We start from the raw sequence: 19,652 nt of genomic DNA, 5'->3' as shown, positions 1-19,652 counted from the left end.
CTCCCCTGCCTAACTTTTCTCCTCTGGACCCCAACCCAAGGAAGCGCTTCCTGCAGAGGCGGAGGGGCAGGGTTCCCCAGCCAGTTCTCACTCCTCACTGTATGACCCTGGCAGCACTGACCCACCTGCTCCTTCCGCATCTCTCGGGTGCAATTTCCCTCTTGCTTTGGCTTGCTTCCAGTTCTGTCGAGCATCAGTTTAGAGGCTCTCTGGGTGTCTTCTCTTCCTCTATGCCCACTCTCTAAGGTTCCTAATCCTGTGTTTTTAACACCAGTTGAGCCAGAAGATTCCCAAGACTCCATTTTCCATTCTTCTGACCACACCTGCTCACCTTTGCTTCCAGCTCTCCCTTGATTGACTACGTGGGATCTGGAACTTAACACACCTTCAGTCCCACCCTCACCACACACAGCCTCTGTACACGGGCTCCCATCCTCAGACAACTTGTGGTTCTACCTTCAAAAGAAATCCAGAATCCCATGGCTACACCACCCCACTGCTGCACCCCAGTTAATTCTCACCTGGCCACTCCATTTGCTTCCTGTCAGGTTACTTTTGCCCCTTCCCAATCTGCTCGTAACAGACCAGCAGAGTGCTACTTTCAAAATGCACTTTATACTATATTACTCTCCTGCAATCCCCACAATGACTTCCGTGCAGAGTAAAGGCCAAATCTTTACAGTGGCTGGCATATCCCCTGACAAGTGGCCCAGGGTAGTCTCTGACCTCGCCCCATTCTAAGGAGACTCCCACCCCAGGAGCTCTGTACTGCCAGATGTGTTGCTCTCCTCTGCTCAGTCCGCTTCCCTCATCTCCAAATCTTCGGCAATCCTTTTTTTGGCCAGGCTGTCTCTGACTCCTAGATTTTAAGGTGAGTGTCTCTCGTCCCCCATTTCTACTCTAGAACTCTGTCCCCCACCCCCTACTTTACCTCTTTCTGTAGCATACATCATCTGATGCGCTGGATAGTCCTGTTAGTGTCTCACGGAAGTGTGAGTTCCATAAAAGTGGATTCTCTGCTTTGGTCACGACTCTATCCAACACACAGTGCCTGGTATTACTGAATGAATGAATGAAGGGCCAAGACCTGCACCTGCCTTTTTTCACTGTATCATCTAAGATCTCCAGTTTTTAAAGCTGGGTGAGCATAAAAATGACCACTACAAAAATCTTCCTATGCTATGCGATCTCCACCCTGCCTCCCGCATGCATATTTTAATTCCTATCCACACTTAATTGGATTGCGATTTTTAAGTAAATTACTAAGCCTAAGAAGCATTCCACTGGTTTTCAAGTTGCTTTCATAAAACAACTCTATGCTGTCATCAGTTTGGATAAAGATAGCATCTCATTAAACCATACAAGTACAATAATACATGTGAGTGGCATAAACTGGTCTGGGAACAAATGCAGTTGACCTCTGGCATGCATTTAACTAAGGTGCTTGGAATGTCAGCACTGGGCTTTCCCTGGAAGTGGTGGTCAGGACTGCAGAGGCAAGCATAGTCCCCCAACTATGTGGGCTGTTTCAACTGGGTCATTTCATCTACACTGGGCACTGTCACAAAATCCAAGAGGATTTCTGGTACCACGCCACCCTCCAGGGCCTTGTGGTCTGCAAAATGCCCTCCTGTCAATTCTTCCTCGGCCATGGCTCACACCCTGGACCAAATGACCAAGAAGGATACTTGAGACTTCTGTGCTTCCCTCATCCAAGTGGCCATTTCTGTTAACCTTGGGTTTCGTTGGCTCAATCACCTTCCTCAGCAGCTCTGAGGGGTGGGACTCAGAGGCATCGTGAAGAAATCACAGTGATACTGGGCTGCCCCATCCAGTTTAGGGAAAAGCTTTATTCACCAACCAAATGCAAATGGCACCTCCAAAGTCCACTGATGTTGAAGTTCTAACAAGAGGGGCTTCTTTATTTTGAGCCTAAAAACTAGGAAAGGAAAATCACCTGTCACCATGTGTTCTGGATGGCTCTACCAGAAGGAGTCCTTAGGATATGTTAGGTGTTAGGATACTGAATTATAGCAGGTGCCAAAAGGAGGCATTGTTTACAGGTCCCCAAATTGGGAAAACAAAAACCTAAAATCCAGAAGCATTTGAGTAATTCTACTCTGTGAGGTCCAGATTGTTCAGTTATAGTCAAAGCCCAGGAAGACCAGATCCTTGGTATATGGGCCAGTATATATTGGCAAGGGGAGAATATGATTTCCCTAGTACCTTTGAATTAATCAGTTTTGTTCTGTGTTTACTGTTTGGTTTACTGATTAGCTGTTATTATGCATTCTTAACCAGGACAATGCCCTGAAACAGTAACTCTTTGATACTGATTATAGCTGGCAATCGCCACATCCTTTTCTTTCAATCTGACATCAATTATTATTGAAACAATGCTCCATACTCGGTGCTCAGCAATTAGCTGCCTCAAGACTCACATTTAACACAAAAAGTCATGAGCAGGCATCATGTAACTAAGTCACTGAAGAGGAGTGGTAATTTGACTCTACTGTCCCCGAAGACTGCTTGGTGTTTTTTTTTGTTTGTTTGCTTTGTTTTGTTTTGTTTTTTCTTATTTCAAATAGAGTAGGTGCTAAGCATCTGGGGGCACCAGCACGTGCTAGGGGAGCATGGTAGGCATTGTGTACTTGTCCTAAAAAAGGACCAAACTCATAACTTCCTTCTCAGAAAGACGCCGACACATTGGCAAATCCTCAATTCCATTTCAGCTCTGACAGCACAGTCCCCATTTCCCTGTCACCGGACGGTTACAAGACATAAGGAAAAATACAGGTAAAGGTGAAGGTGCTCTGAGAACTAGGCGTGCTGTAGATATATCAACAGACACTGTAAATAAACAGAGGAAAGAATTGAAAAGTTGCAAGCAAATTAATGAGATGGGTGATCCATGGCATTCATTTTGTTTTCTTTCCTTGAGATGGAGAGAACTCTCATTTGAGAAGCCGACATAATGAAGATTTCAAGTCTTATCGCAGAGACCATGATTTAGTGGTCAGAAATGCTTACTAAACCACTCAGGTGGTTCCGATGCAGGTGTTTCGGCTAGCACTAAGGGGCTCTATCAGTACCTTTTAAAAATATTTTCAAAAAGATAAACATCACTAATGATAATGATGAATTTAGCACTGTACACAGTTCAACTATGTGACACAAGTACTGAGATACATCAAACAGTTGACTTCTACACTAAAGCAAAGTTACTGTAGACTTGATTTCACCAATTGCAACAGTCAAAGGAACCTAAAATATCAACGAAGAACATAAAACTCTTACCTGCAAACCTATATAGTGGCTACAGAAATTCAGAAAGACTTCTGGGGCAATACCCCAAATCACAAAGAGAAAATCATCCAGCAGGTTCACTAGCCCCTGCTAGTGGAACTTCAGGAACCTCTAGGGATCTGTAGGGACCTGCCTAAAGCTCTGAGGATTCAGCAATTGTTATCATGAGCTATCAGACAGAAAACTTACTCTAAACCATCACCCAGGAAGGAATTAACTACGCTTTCACCAAACTCAGTCTCCAACAAATCACTCAAGGCACGCATTCTAGGAGCTTGTAATAGAAAAAGGAATCTGTTTTGATCATGCCGACACTTTGCTGTCCAGAAAGCACATGTTCAGCAAAGAACCAAGAGCTACAAGTGAATCAGGAAGTAGGCAGTCGGAAAGCCCCGTTCTTGTCTGCAGCTACTGCACAGTTGTGTGGGGCAAGATGTCGGAATCAGCTCAGGGGGCATCATTTCCCAAGAGGGAGTACTAGGGCGGATACAAGGAGCCTTCAAGCCAAGGTGAAACACTGGCCTGCAGTTTTAAAAAGCGGGGAAGGGCGATACTGTAAGAAGTTCCGCAGTTCCCGCGAACCGTGTTTCTTTCGAGACTGTGGAGAAGTGTTGTTTCTTCAGCAGCCTCCCCTAAAAGTATCTCAGTGACCATCAACGTCCAAGTTCATCATCTGCCTCCCCTCACCTGCGGCAGGTCATTGAGCCCAGGGAGGTAATTTAGTGGCACCCGCTGAGGTCTGTTATTACAGCGCCATCATGGCCACTTCACTGAATCTGTCCTAGAACACATGTCACATCATTCAACACCCAGACCATGGGAAGGAGAGGGCAAAGTGTGACTCCACGTAAACCAGGAAGCTCAGGCTCAGCCTATCACAAACGGAACCCAGGGAATGACATCCTAGATCTGCAAGAGGTCAAAGCCAACGCTTACATCCACTACACTATTCCACCTCTTTGCAAAACCACCCACCACCTAGGCAATGACATCAGCATCACCTGCATTCAAGGCACTCTGAAACCCAAGTAGATGGCTTGAGATCACAGGGGAGCACAATGACCCTGTGATTAGCATGTGGGTTTGGAGATCCCCATTCATAGCTGTGGGACAGACCTAAAGAGATGCCACTCCTCTCTGACTTAATGAGGTTACCTGCAAGTATTATCTGGCTCAGACTGAGAAGAGATCAAAATGAGCCAAGTCACATGATACACTCAGAGCACAGCCCCCTGGGTAAGAACCACCGGACTACTGCCTCGACTTCCTCCCCAGGGCCTGCTGAATCAAAAGCAGTCTCTCAAAGCTCCAGCATACACGACTGCTCTCTGGCCCTGCAGAAGAGGTCATGAGACACAGGTTACCACTCTGATGATACAGACTGACCATTTGGAGATGTTTTCTGAATGGCAGACCAACTGAATCACTACAGGAGAATGTGCCTGAATTCACAAGTCCAATAATAGCTTGGAAATAAAAGCCATCTGAAAATGTTCCTACCCTCTAGCTGGGCTGGCAAGAATTGGTTGTAATTATAAAAATAAAGCGAGAAGGGAATGTTACTGCAAGGCAAATTGACTCCATATGAGTTTTAAATAACTTCATTCCAGTACAAAATATTAAAATCCGTTTTGGCCAAGTGAAATACTAACAAATCCAACTGCTTTGACTTGCAACTGTTCTTAAGTTAAAAAGTAAAATTGCCATTAACTGTAAAGCTCATACCGACTATTAATTTACCTGTACAGCAAATTCCAAGCCTTTTCCAAATGAATCCTATTGAAAAATCTACATTCATGATTAATGCTAACATTAAGCAGCTACATCGAATTCCAGGTTATACAGTAGTTTCTGTCTAAAGATTGATATGGAAATGTTCTTAAGGGTGCTGCTGTCTAGAATGTCAACCTGTCCTAAGTCCCAGGAGTTGGTTGTTACCAAAGCAACATTCCAGTCCTCACTCCACTCAGTAAGGAACTCGGGTAGAAGCCATCAAGGGGCATTTAGAAATGTGGCTTCTTGCCATGGTTTGTTGACTGGACATGGGAAGGCACACCGAGGTGCTAATGTCCTCTATAAAATGTTTATGTTCTCGGTGACATCCGCCTGCGTTCTGCATTACTATTGGAGAGAGCTGAAAAGAAACCCAGCTGGCGCAAGTGAGGCAGAAAATGCAAGCATGTGCAAATCCTATTACTGCAACAGATCAACAAATTTATTCTAATAAAAGTATTTCCAAGCCCCGTTTAGCAGCTCATGATTGAATGTAATTTCTGCAACCGCAGCAAGTAATTCAATGCAAAGTCCTGATAAGTTTTTCCAATTCTTATTCTTACTCCAGTTAAGTAAATGAAGTCTTTACCTGCCCCCTCCAGGCCCTAATCCTGTACTGGAAAATAATTTACCACCAGCAGACTTTGTTTTGCACTTAACACACTACTTGATGTGGTAGGGAGGTAAGCTGAGATCAACCAGCAGGCCAAGGTTCTGCGGTGGTGTCTGAGGACTCTGGATGGGGCCTGCTTCAGAATCATTTTCAAAACCGAAGAGCCTGATGATAATGAACATGGCTTCTGTGGAAGAGCAGGGATAATCAAACAAACCTGAACTGCCTGGTCTGTGACAGGGGCAGAGGCATGGACCAGTTAGGAGTAAAACTACACATCAGTCAGCCTTGCAACAGGTCCTGCTCAAACCCTAAATGTGCTCGAGTCTTGTGCCGTCTGCTCCGTCTGCAAAAAAGTCACCACCCTCATGGCGCAACAGACAAGACTCAAGTTCTAAAGCTCATCAGATCCTTTCCAGCGACCCTGGGAGAGTTAATGGCACAAGAGTGGGTAGTGGGTAGAAGTGAATTGAGGTGGTGGGTCTGCGACACCACCTCAAGTCAGGAAACGATGTACATTTCCTTCACTCCCACTCACAGATCTCCCATTTTGTTTAAAAACAAATTTTGTTTAATACTGGGTGTTTTACATTTGGGATTTTAATGGTAACATGGACATCATCTTTCCCACCTATCTGCATGTCATGTCTATTATTTTTATCCCATAGCACAGTGTATTTATGGTCCTTGCTTGCAAGGCAAGCCCTGTGGCAGGAAGGTCAAAGCACTGGCGAGGAGGAATCCAATGAGACCCAGCCTTGGAATGAACACAAGGCAGACCATACGACAGGGCACTGTCCCCTCTCCACTTGAGCCTGTCCTCTCCCTGCCATCAGGGCAGTTCTAAGCCCAGGACTCTTGAGTGGCTCCAGAACAGCCCCACAGCCCTTGGCTAACAAGAGTAAGAACTGTGCCTACTCTGCAGACTGATTATAAGGATTATCAGTGGTGCTGCAAGGCTCAAAGTGCAGCCTATGTAGTGGCACCCCTCCCCTACTATGAACCACTGGCTGCAGGACCCGGACAGGCCAGTTACAAGTGCTCCAAGTGAGTGCAAAAGCAATGGGCTGCAAGTCAGGGCCTGTGGCTCCCACTGTTTTCAAGTCTCTCAAACCCACTCTCCAGAGTGCTTCAGTAAAATATTCCCCGACAGACCAGATTCCAAAGCAGCACCCACAGGTCAGTGCTAATGGGGAGGAAGTATCAGGGGCTGCTAGGCCTGGGAAAATGAGCAGAGACCAACAGACCACTTTCCTTAATGACCTTGTCCTTGCAGTATCTATTTGTGCACTAACCCATTTTCAATGCAAATTCCCTTTTATGCATCTTTTTATGGCTACCACTCAGTAGACCCAAAGACACTTTGGTATCCAATTAAAACCCACAGTATGTATGAAACAAACTGTAATTTTACTTTGAGTATTGATAGTCTGCAGTCATCCAAATGGCAGCTCTCCCAACATGAAGCTAGAAGTATCTCCACGTAGCCTTGGGGAATTATAACAAAGTAAGGTGGCTTCAACAGTAAACTCAAAGGGAAAGGGTCACTAGGAAAACAGAAGCCCACAGGGATGCAGAGTTTTGTCTACTGATGTATCCTAAGTATCCAGAACGCAGTGCAGTATATACTAAATTCCCAATAAGCTAAGTTGACTCTATCAATTATCTTGTCAGACCAGAAAGTATTTGCAGCACCCAAGCTGAAACAGTCAGCCTAGACAGGGATTTAGGATGGGGAAGAGTGAGATGCTTTGAGACCGTAGGAGTAAGAGACAGAAGGTTTGAGGTATTAACTACTTTATTTTTGAAAAGTACAACCCTATAAAAAAAGCAGAAGCACCCAAAATGGAGCCACTTCTTCCTGATGAGATAAATGTTAAGCGACTTCTTGAAGACTCCTCCATTCAGCAACCAGCTGTGTTTTAGGCCTTTGAGCGAAGAGCAGGGCTCTGCCCACGCTCCACCTGGAACTTGGGCGGACTTGCTTTTGCAGTAGATCCAGAATGCAAAAGCGCTCACCCAAGGCTAACTCAACAGAGCAGAGGGGCACAGGGCCCTTGTCAGTGCCTGCATGCTCTGAAGGCACAGGGAACAGGTGAACAGCAAGCAGCTGGGCCGGGGTAGAAACACGGGTCTGTTTCTGGACAAGTGCTTCCTATCTCACATCTGCCCCCGCCACGGGCACTGCTGCCTGTCCTGTTCAGTACTCATTTTAGCAGTATTTAAAAGTAGCAGCACTGAAGCCGTTTCCCAACTCCCATCAACTCCGTCCTGCTCCTCGGGCTTCTCTAACACAGGCTCCCTGCAGGCCAGAAATGGGAACACGTGTGCAAGGCAGACAGCTGGTCTGCCCCACCTTGCCAAGAGGAAGAACAGTGGCTGCTGGAACAAGAACTGTAAGGCGCTGGGCCACAGGAGACTGCGTCCTTTTGGCCACTTTTCATCTTTAAAAACACTAGCACTTTGAAGAATCTTTAACACAAATGTTACAACTTCTTTGATTTGTGCTTAGATCCATAAAAATATAAGTTAACCTACCAATTAAAACTGTGAACAAGCACAGAGGAAGCCGAGACCCAAAGTATGAAATCCTTTATTTCGCTCTTAGCAAACTTCAGTTCACAAGGTATTCTTGGCACCACTATCCAGTTACGTGCCACCCTAGACAGGCACAGAGACTACCGTTAGCAGATGTCCAAGCAATGTCAAGCAGAGGCTGCTGAGGGAGGCCTGTGGGCCGACCGCAGGACACGCTGCATCACACAACTGCCCTCCACCACTTTCTTCCTCCCACTCCTGTTCCCAAGTGTACACAAAATGTAGTCCTTCCACAAGTGTTCAGAAAGTTTTTATTGGTTACAGTTAGGTAAGATGCATCATTCGAGTCTCCCCTAATTGTTGTGTTTGCAGTAACAGGTTGGGAAGGAAGCCTTTTACACATCTGACCAGCCAGTGGTGCACCTGATGCTAGGAGGGGACCAGCAGCAAACACCATCGCGTCTATCAGCAACTCCTCTCTCTCACTCAAGGCTCAGTTGGTTACAATTAACAAACAACCCCTTTTGTACATCAAATTGCAAATTTTAATGTTTTCATTAGAATAGTCTTTTATAGCACTCTCCAACAAGAAGCAATAAAATAACTAACAGCAAACTTCAATACAGGAACACTCTCCAGATTAACAATGCAAACAAAAAAGTAAAACGTAAATCACATATAATACAATTGAAGCGTCCAAAACAATTTAAATAATTTTAAATATTTTATTTTTAAACTGCTACAAATGCTTTATACAGTATTTCAACATAAAGTCCCCATAACAGAAATGTAACAAAATGGGAATGATAGTGAAAGGGTTAAAGTGGCACAAATTCACCAAACAAGTATTAAACTACAGATTTTAAGAGGTAGATTACTGTTTAAGTTGAGAACAAAAAAACAGCATGAAAAAAACCTAGCCATTTTCCACCAACTCAGTCATTAATTTGGAGGGAGGCATAAAATGCATGGAGAAATGATTTTCACAGACATAGGAAGCGGCCAAATTTGTTTTAATCTCTATCAGAGACTGAAGTGTAAAACCTGTAAGTAAATTCATTTATACTTACATGTAGGCATACATCTATACAGGCCTGGGATGCATCCTGTGAGTTGATATACTGCTACATAGTCTCATAATATATAATAATTATAAATTAGTGCCAGATAATAATCTGAGAGGATAATATCCATTAGGATACATAAACATGACACTAGAAGAGGCATACACAGAGTCCATATCCAGTCTGGTTTCCTCTCCATTATGCTGGCAATCTGCTTGTGATTTAAGAAAAGGGGGGGTGGGGAGGGTGGGGTGTCAGAGACAGCCAAAGGCCTCTGTCTATAGAGTTCATTTAAAAGAAAGGCATCAAGAGCTGGTGTATGACCAAATGGTTTTAAATGAGTGCATTTGAATTTGTCTCCCTGCAATCTACCATAAACTGACAAAACAGAGAACTTGCTTTGCAAGGTGAAGATCAAATCATTCCCTTCTCTGCTATGTGCCAAAGACAAGGGCCACACTCAGATCTGAGTTCCCGGTCCCGTGACGAGGAGCCAGTTCATCTAGCCGGACTGACAGAGCCCTTTTCTTTGGATGTCAATCACCCAGGAGCCCAGCACGTGTGTGGGCGCCAGCGAAGGAGCGGATGCCTGACTCTAACCAGGGCAGCAAGAAGCCTGGAGGCAATCAGCTGTATGTTACAACTTTTGAGTCAGCTTCCACTGGTCTTGCAAGCTTGGTAGATCTCGTATCCTTTGCCGTAGTGCTTATTCTAAGTTGAGCATGCAATATCTTTTAGTCAATTAAAGTTTGTTTTGTTTTGGGGACTTTTCTACAGGAAGTTCCTAGAAAATAAGAAAACTGAAGATAAATGACAACATAACATAACCTTGCATGAATTGACCATGTTAAAGAAAAAGGTGAGGAGACTGTAAGACAAATGTTACAAAGACAGCGACACACAAATGACTGAAGCTATTTAGGGACTCGGGTAGCCTATCCCACAGGCACAGGCTCTGGGAGAACTGACAGCAGGCCCTTTCAGAGTGGTGCAGCAGAGATGATGGGGGCCAGGGATTCTTTCTCAGCTCACGGAAAATGGGACAACCTGGTCTGGCATTTCATTCCGCTTCTCCAAGTTTTCTAGATTGGCTGCAACAGGAGCTCAGTATTTATAAAAAGAAAACGCTGCTCTACGAAGAACACTAAGAATGTGAAGACATCCTGCAAACTATGGGGGTGTGGAAATGAACCTCCACACCATGTACCTTCAGCACCACTGAGGAACCTCTGGAGCGCTGTGACCACTAACTCAGGGAAGACTGTGGCACGCAGATGAGAAGCTGAGCTCAGTGGCACACCTGCTTTCCTTCGCTGCTTTGTCCTAAGAAAGGGGCTTCATGGGACTCACAGCTTCTTCACACCTTAACTGACACAACAGCTGATGCTCTAAGAGTGACCAACTGACAAACTGCTAGGCTCTCGATGCTAAGCAGGAAACCCACTACAGGCAGAACTTTTGAAATTCTAAGCTGGATTTCAAACATGAACATCTGAGTGCTGGGGACCAGCTCATCAGCACTGCTGTGAAGGAAGAAGCTGGAAAAAGACACGCCGTCAGCTTGTGACACACCCTCCATGTGCAGCTGGAAAGCGAAGCCAAGCTACCGGAAACGAGGGGTGGAGTCAGTTCAATGTGCACCACAGGTACCTGGGGTCATGAAATAATCGCCCAACCAATTTCCAAGCAGAAATACACGGAAGGGAAGCCAACTGCAAGTAAAGGGACTCCTTCTCAACGAAGTACAACAAACACGCACTGAAGAAGAGGCCCCTCTGCAATGGCCCTGGAAAGACTTTGTTAAGGACAACTGTCTTACACATGAACCTGTTCTGAGCTTAGGAATCCCAGCTTTGTACTGAGACAAACACGAACCCTGATCAAACACCGACTCTTGTGTCAAAATACGAGGTCCTGTTTTTGTTTAATTCTCAAAAACACTTCAGGGGGAAATGGGGAATTGACACACGGCCATGTCCTGAATAATATCCCTGAACTGCCATGTATGTGTCCACAGCACCTTTCCAGCAACTCCCAAGAGGGAGGCGGCGCTACCAGGGATGCCTGCTGCTACCACCTAACAGTCGGGACCCTCCTGTGCTTCCCCCTTTAGGATAAAAGTCATGCCAGGAACGTCACCCTTTTAAAATTATCAAACAAAGCAAAATAATTAAAATTAACTGAAGGAAAGAAGAGAGACACACTTTTTTTTGTACCAGGGACTAAACTCACAACCTCGTGCTTGCCAGGCAGGAGCTTATGCCATTGAGCTAAATCCCGGGCCGAGACACTCTTATTTAGGCACTTCAGCAGTTGGTAGGTTTAAGGGCTCTTGAAAGTACTGGGGAAGAGTTTAAGTGAACACATTTCTTAAATGCATAGTTACTTAGCTCTGCTTAACAGTACCTAAATTTTTTTTCATATGAACTTTATTCTTAAGTTGTATAAATACTGCTGAGTACAAAATAAGTGATTCTTTTAGATAGTGTCAGACAGAAAAGATTAGACAGAATATTCTAAAGCACTTTTTGTACAATCTGAAAATGGTGGCATATTCTGGTTAAGACACAACAACTTGTAAAGGACACAGCTCCACGAGGTGTTGGCGGTGTGACACCTGCAGACACAGGCAGAGCACGTGCAGGGACACAGGTGAGTTGCTGAGATAGGCAGGCTTCTTGCCAGGGCTAACCCCCAGGAGGCTACCAAAGCATGTGCCAGGGTCCAAGACAAGCTGATCATCTCTATAGCAACTGAGTTACTTAATATATTCAAGAAGAGTAGATTTTAAAAAATATGATCCATATAATTTGAATGGTTACCATTCAAATCAGCCTTGGCCAATACTCTTCTTCACATCTCTTTTTAGCCTCCATTTTTTGAGACAGGGTCTCACGATACAATCTAGGCTGGCCTTGAGCTCTCAAGTGATCCTCCTGCGTCACCTCCTAGTGCTGGGATTACAGATGTGCACCACCACACCCGGCTCTGCATCTTTCTTTAGCCACGATTTAATCTACACCTCATTAATGATAAAGTTACAATGGCACATCTGTGTCCTCAATGACCTCTCTAAATTGTGGTTGCTCCATAGCTATCCCTAATTCTGGTTGCTTAAATACCAAAGAAATTTAAGGCACTGAAAATCATCACCATCAAAGTCCAGAACCAGGTCAGGCTGCATACTCTGAAAAGACAAGATTTAGCAGTATTTGCAGAAATGTGGTCTGATGATGAACCCACTCACAAGACTGACCTGCAGGCATTATTAGGAAACGGCAGGAATCCCAAGAATGCACATTAAGTCAGGCTAAGCGACTCAGAAAGGCCACCTCAAATCTAAGATGAATCTTTGCATCATTACCGGGGCAAAGAGGCACTGACAAACGCGGCTGAGCTGCCCTGGGTACCACACGTGCCCGAGAGGACCTCGAGGTCCTGCCTCCCTGTAGTTCCGAGCACCCTCTCCTGCTCTTCTTCCCCTTTGGAACCTGGCTTGTTGATTTCTCTAGGGCTGGAAGCAGAGGAGGGGAGGAACACAAGGCAGTTTTAAGAAATAAGATATTTTGTTTTGACCAAGGTGGCAAATCTTTAAAATTCAAACACTGGCAATGAAAGAAAACATGAAAATAAAAGCAGTCCCTGTTACTAATAGATACATTTAAGTCACCAAAACGTTGAACAAGGTGGTTTGCTAATGTACCCATGAGCCATCTTAACCCAAGAAGTCATCTATGATAAGGAATAAAACGAAGGACCCTGAGATATTACCCAAGACATGAAGGAAGTTTCAAAGAACTTTGTCTGTGGCTGCCAAACCAGTGTATCCTTTCCTTACAGCTTACCCAAAAGTTATTATTTCTTTTAAATGCTTAGGTCAAAATTTTACACGAAAACAAAACAAAACAAAACGAAAACCCCCGAGGGCAAGCCTACAGTTTCCTCCGCACCCCGCCCAGCCTCTGAGCTTACCTGAAGTCCTTCAGCTCCTGCTTGGCACTGCTGTCCTCTCTCCTGCTCTCACTCGAGTCCGCAGCAGCTGCCAGCTGAAAGCTTCGGGTGATGGGGCCCCCACTCCGTTCTCTAGATTTTACACTGAACCGGTCTGTTCTTTTCTTGCTTGCCAGAGTGGACTTGCTCTGTAAGACAGCTTTGCTTTTCTGTACCCTCACATGCAGGTTCCGCGAAGTTTTGCTGGACAGCTGAGCAGAATGATTCTTGGCCACGGCTTTGGGCTTCTTCCCCTCCGCGTGAGTTATTTTGGCCATGCGTATCGGGCTAGAGTTTCGCAGAGAGGAGGAGCTCGGTTTTTTGGTCTTGACTGAAGCTACGAATTTGACATTCTGCTTGGACCTGAAGGATGAGGAGGGCAGCGGGGCCGGGGCAGGGCCTGAGCTGCGAGCCCTGGTCTTGCCCAGAGGCGCCTGCGTGCTCTGCATCTTAATCTCCGCGTCAGCCGTCCGCCTGCGGTGGTTGTTACTGTTTTTGTCACTATTTGCAGATGATGAGTGTCCACCTTTCTTGGCTGAGTGTGAAACTTTTTTCCGGGAAGGGGAAAGGGGCTTTTTGGGGCAACTAAAAGCAGCGTGTTTATTCAGGCTCCCGATGTAAGTGAACTCTCTGTTACAGTAAGGGCAGATGTGAGACGATGACTCTGAGGCATTTTTCAAATCAGCCTTCTGCTTTGCAGATTTGTTCTTTTGAAGGATCGCTTTCTGGACCAGCTGATTTTTTTTCTTCAATGCATTTAATTTGAGCTTATTTGGGGACATTTTGCTGAGCTCAACACTGAAGTTCAGTCTTTTGGGCTGTCCCATCCGCCTGAAGGCATTTTTCCCCGAGCTATCTAAAACCACCACTCCGTTTTTGGGTTGCACAGTCTGTTTCAGCGGCACTGGATTTTTCTTAGGGGTATACCTCTTCTTGTCGCTCGCAGAAGCACAGGCCAGGATGTGCTTGTGCAACTCCGGCATGTTGTCAACTCCTTTTCCACATTTCGTGCAGCGAATGGCAGTGGTGAAAGTCTGTGGAATATTGTGGGTAGTGAAATTTGTGGCCGTCACACCAATACCCATGGGGTTGCGGTGGTGATACTGAAATGGAGGTGGTTTAAAGCTTGGGTAATGCTGATTGAGACCCAATCGGACATCTGGATCTTTCGTCTTTATTCCAGAAGCCATGATTTTTATGGTGGTGTAAAGCTCTTCTGAGGAATCATTTAGTTCTTCCTCTTCTTTGGACGTTTCCAAAGGATCTGCTGGCAAGCCCTGCATATGCTCCATCTGGGCCTTGCTGGGGTCTGTAAAGTTCTGGGGCCTCAGTGTCCCGCTTTCGAACTCGTGGTGCGTACATACCTCGTCCGGGTGCAGATCTCGCTGGTGTTGCTGCAAATTGCATAAGAAAGCAAATTCTTTTTTACAAACGGAACACACAAAGATATTTCCAACTCCATGAAGCAAGAAACGATGTTCTGACAAATCTGATTTATCCTTAAAAAGCTGCACACAGAATTCACATTTAAACGGCCATTCCTCAGCATGAACAGATAAATGTTTGGTTAGGTCTTTAATGGAAAGAAAAGGTGATTCACAAACATTGCAGACGAAATTTTTGCTGAATGTTTCCTGAACAATGTCCTGCCCGACTGTGGACTGGGGCTCCTCCCTGGCCTTTAGGCTTTCATTCTCTAGTTCTTCCTGTTTAAAGGTTATTGCAGGGAGAGAAGCCTCCAGATTATCACCAGAGGACACCACAGATGACACCGCTGAGAGAGGGGGTGGTGAAGGGGATGAAGATGAGGATGAGGAAGAGAATGAAGAGGAGGAGGAGGAAGAGGAAGAAGAAAGTGTGGGAGGCCCAGGTGAAGCGGCCGACAAGAGCGGCTCCTCGGGAGGAGCGGGAGAGGGAGAGGGCGACACAGTTGGGGAAAGAATTGGAAGTGGAGACTGGGCGGCCACGTTGGAGAGCGGAGAGGGACACCGCTGAGGAGACGCACTGGAAGATGGAGCAGGAAGAGGGAGAGTTGGAAGGAGGGGCGGGGGCGGAGTGGCGACAGTCAGCACAGGAGGACATGCCAGAGGGGAAGGGGGATCTGTGGGGACCAGGAGAGGAGGCAGCTGACTGGATGACTGGGAAGGCGTCTGTAGGGTGGGTGACGGAGGGCACACTTCATCAGGGGACTCAGCAGCAGGGGCGGAGAAGCGAGAGTCGGAACTGAGGTCAGGATCTGGCTGGGCTTCTGGGGATTTACACGGGCTTGGGCTCCTGGCCACATCAGGAGTACTTTCTACAGGTAAGTCGATGCCATTATATTCATTGAGAAGAACCTTTTGTAGCATGCAGGTGGTTGGTTTCTTTTTCTTTACAGCACTTGTTGGCTGGGCTGAATGATTTTCTTTGAATTCCTTGCCTTCAGAGTCACAAGGCTTTTTATGCACACTGAGATCTAACACAGATTCCCACTGGACCGGAGTCTTGCCTGTCCCCTCAGTCTTCTGTTTGACTCCACTGGATAAATCCAGTGGTTGCTGGTTGCACACATTGCTAAAAGTAGAACTAGCTGCCCAGTCTTTCGATATTTTGTATTCATCAAAGCAAGGAGGGCTCCCAGTTTCTCGCTCCTCTCTCCCAGACAAACTCCAGGCAGGTGAGTCGCTGCGACTTTCTAGCTTGGGTTTCTTGGGAGCGAGCACTGTGTCTGACCACCCTGCTTTCCCTTCGCTGGGCTTCCCGAAGTCTCGGAGGGCGGGACTGTGCTGCGGAGAACTGGGGGGAGAGCTGGTCCGCCTCTTAAACCTGCTTGAGGTCACAGCTAACATGGATGCAGGAGCGGACACACACATACGGCCTAACTTAGGGACCTCAGATGCTGAAATCCCTGCAGGAGGAGCCAGCTTGTCCTGGGTTTGAAGAAGCTGCTTGAGCTTTGATGATAAATAAACGCTCTTCTCTTTGTGGAAAGACACGGCCTCTGTGGTTGATATGCTAAGAGGCAGGCTTAAGGAACAAGAGGGTGCAGTGGGGTCAGAATCCGTTTCTGTTTTAATTTTGGGGAGCACAGGTGGACTTGCAGTCCTCCGTTTCTTGGACTCACAGTTTGTGCTGCTGGAAGGCTCCTTAGGAAGGTCATCTGTTACAGGGACCAGTGTGGTCTTTATATTTTGAGTAATTTCCACTGTAACTGGAGCGAGCAGACAATTGATGCCATACAAGTCTGCTGAATTAGACTCCATCTCGATCACATCACAGTTACTAGTGTTGTTGTTGGTTTGAATTTTACCATCGATGTAGTAATTTAAGTTTTCCGAGATATTGCTGGAAATGTCCATGATGTAGATGTCATCTGCTTCCCCTTCCTCCTCTGGCTCTGTGCTTGGTACATAGACATTGGGGGTGGGCTGGGCCTGCTCTGCAGGGGGCTGCGGCTCATCCAGGAGGCCACCTTTCCGCCGGACGCCTTTGGGAATCAGGTGACGCTCGTGGACTCTGCGCTGATGCCGTCTCATGTTAGTGTGAGTGCCGAACACCTTCTTACAGTATTTGCATGGATGAAGCTCCTTCACTTCCCCATTCTCTTCCACAACAGAAGCATGTGTGGTTTCTTGAGAAACTTTCTCTGAGTTTGGGATCAGGCAATCTTGCCCAAGATGAGGAGGACTCAATTCATCTTTAGGGGCAACATTTTCTCCAGAAGCTCTGCCGTCAGCCAGGTCCTCCGACGGCTGCACTGTGGCACCTGGGTTTCGCTTCAGCCCTGCTTCGTGGCGACGCTCATGCCGCCTCCGGTTAATCTGTGTGCCAAAGGCTTTCCCGCAGTACTTGCACTTGAAAGCATGATTGACTGTGGACATGTGGATATGCATGTGGCGTTCCAGCCCTTGTTTGGTGGTAAACTTCCTTTCGCAATGCTGACACGGAAACATAAACGTTTCAAATACATCACCATTGACCTCCTCTTTAGTTTCAGGGATTCTGATGACTGGAGTTACCTCAGAAGCATCTTCAGGAGTTTCATTTAAAATGCTTTTTGTTTCTTCAAATAAATCCTCTGGCTTCTCATCACAGTGTATTTCTGGCTCTTTCACAGAATTTTCATTTGGCATGTCGGCTTCTTCCTCCCCTTCATCTTCCAACTCATCATCATCATCATCTTCCTCCTCCTCCTCCTCCTCCTCCTCCTCTTCCTCCAGGTCATTGGCCTCACAGTCTGTGGCTTCTTGTTTCCCTTCTGGCTCTGGCTGGGACTCGCAGGCAGGGGCAGGGATCAGCAGTTCTGGAAGCACATCCTGGCTGACCACGTCCTGCGGGACAGCTGGCTGTTCAGGCGCTTCAGCCAAAGGTCTCTCTTCCTCTTCTTTAGGACCTAGAAAAAACAAGAAGAAAAACACAGAGGTGAGCGCAAAACCAGCTGCTCTTTAATCAATTCCTGAGTCTGCCTATTATGTGATAAGTATAGCTAACAGTAAATAAATTCCACTTTACACAGGGCATTTATAAATTAAACTGGTTATGAATCCATTTCATTCATTCATTCATGCATTCAACAAATACTTAGAGAGTACCTGCTTTGTACCTCCGGACACACAACAGACAAGGACTCCCACACTATACTTAGATTTGTCTCTGTGTTTAGACATATATATTTGGAGCTTTAAGAAACTGTAGGCCAGCCATGATGGTGCACATCTGTAATCCCAGCACGTGTGAGGCTGAGGCAAGATTGCCATGAGTTCAAGGCCAGCCTGGGCTCCACAGTGAGATCCTGTCTCCCAGGAAAGACAAGACAGACAAGATAGACAAGACAAGATAGGACAGGACAGACAAGAGGAAGGAAGAAAGAGGGAGAGAGGCAGGAAGGAAGGAGGGAAGGAAGGAGAGAGAGAAGAGAAGAAAAGAAAAAAGAAAGAAGAGGGAAGAAGAAGTGGGGGAGAGAGGGAAAAAAGGAAAGAAGAAATTGTAGGGCTTGGGTATAAATCTGATCAAAATATATCACACACATTGAAACCATCCCCCTTAAAAAATGTTAAACTACCAGAGAGGGCAGGACACAGGGCTGAAAATGATTAAATTGTTATGTGCATATATAAATCTGCCAAAATGAAATCTATCAACCTACAGAACAAATATGAAGTTATTAAAAAAAAAGATTATAGAAAAAGCTGCAGTGCTCACAGTTATCTTGGGAGAGTTACAGTCTTTATAATTATGCTGGAATTACTGATACCTAATTTCAGGAGACTACCTGTGAATTTCTACATCTCATGATTTCAGACTGAAACAAAGAAATTGCTAAATGTATCACCAAGTTAAATTCTTCATAGTGTGTTTTGAATGAGTGATCACTCTCCTTTGGGACTAAACTAGGTACAGAGAAAACTAAAACACTTTCTAGAATAATCAGAAGTTTTTCAGGTCTAAGAAACTACGAAGACATCACTTCTTTTTAGTCTAAATCAAACTATTAATTCAGAAGGAAATGTCCAACTCAGCCTGGTATGATAGGAAAAAGGGGGCCGGGAAAGGATTTAGTAGTAAGGTGCAAGTTAGGTAGAGACCTAAAAAAAACAATGATAAGCCGTGCAAAATATCTAAGGGAGAGAAGTCCTCTGGGTAGCAAATTTATAAGCTCAGAGTCAAGACTTGCTAGATACATTCAAGCAAGTGGGTAAGACTGGGGGAGGACTGGGAAGACAAGGAAAGAAGCAAAGACGAGACCAGAGAGGCAGCCAGGGAACCCTGCTAACATCAGTCACTACAGACCATCGGCCTTTTCTGAGCAATGGCGGCTACCACAAGGTTCGAAAAGAGAAACGACATGATTTGATTTGTATCTAAGGGAATCACAGTTGCCATCAGGATGATGGAAAACTCTAGGTGGACAAGCAAGACAAGAGAAACTCACTGCATGCTCCAGAAGGGCGGGATGGTGACACGGAGGTGGTGGGGCTGGGGGAGCTGATAGGAAGTGGTCTGATTCTGGATACATATTTTGGAAATAAAGCCAAATAACTGCTTGTGGACTGGCTGTGCTGATAGAGAAGCACTACGAAGAGCCAGAATCCTGTTTACTAAACCATAAGCCTGTACGAGAAGTAGGCTTGGTTGTGTATGTGAATGTTGGGAAGAAAATTAAGAGTTACTTTGGATGTGCTGAAATTTAATGTACACAATATGATATTCAAGTAAAGATTTTATGCACACAGTTTCTTATGGATCTAGAGTTCAGCGGAGAGGCTAAGCCTAGCAATGTCCAAGTCCTTGGGGAGGAAAAGGTAGAGTGAAGACAGCAGTGTGTACCAGTACTGAGAAGGGTCCAGTACTGAGAAGGCAGGCAAAGGCCAGCGAGGCACGTGGAGAGC

General features: G+C 45.7%; 1 protein-coding gene across 7 annotated transcripts in view; it reads right to left on the bottom strand.

The window, feature by feature from the left end:
* The window catches only part of Prdm2 (PR/SET domain 2), a 109,688-nt gene that overhangs the window by 18,365 nt on the left and 71,671 nt on the right, over nt 1-19,652 (bottom strand). For 4 of the 7 annotated variants that reach the window (XM_063235543.1, XM_063235542.1, XM_063235544.1 and 1 more), the window contains 3 exons: nt 13,267-17,656; nt 12,659-12,808; nt 8,525-10,078 (listed from right to left, as the gene is read on the bottom strand). The exons of 1 other annotated variant lie outside the window; for it this stretch is intronic. In XM_063235543.1, the coding sequence (XP_063091613.1) occupies nt 10,066-10,078; nt 12,659-12,808; nt 13,267-17,656 (4,553 nt within the window). In that variant the 3' untranslated portion in view covers nt 8,525-10,065. Of the gene's footprint in view, nt 1-8,524; nt 10,079-12,658; nt 12,809-13,266; nt 17,657-19,652 lie in introns of those variants that run through there. 2 more of the 7 variants (XM_063235541.1, XM_063235540.1) reach the window with 2 other exon arrangements.

This window comes from Cavia porcellus, unplaced genomic scaffold (assembly GCF_034190915.1).
Source record: "Cavia porcellus strain 051 isolate PalLab524CR breed Dunkin Hartley unplaced genomic scaffold, mCavPor4.1 scaffold_25, whole genome shotgun sequence".
NCBI classification, from domain to species: Eukaryota; Metazoa; Chordata; class Mammalia; order Rodentia; family Caviidae; genus Cavia; species Cavia porcellus.
Note: the sequence above shows the minus strand (reverse complement) of the source record. Positions and strands in the feature narration are given on the sequence as shown.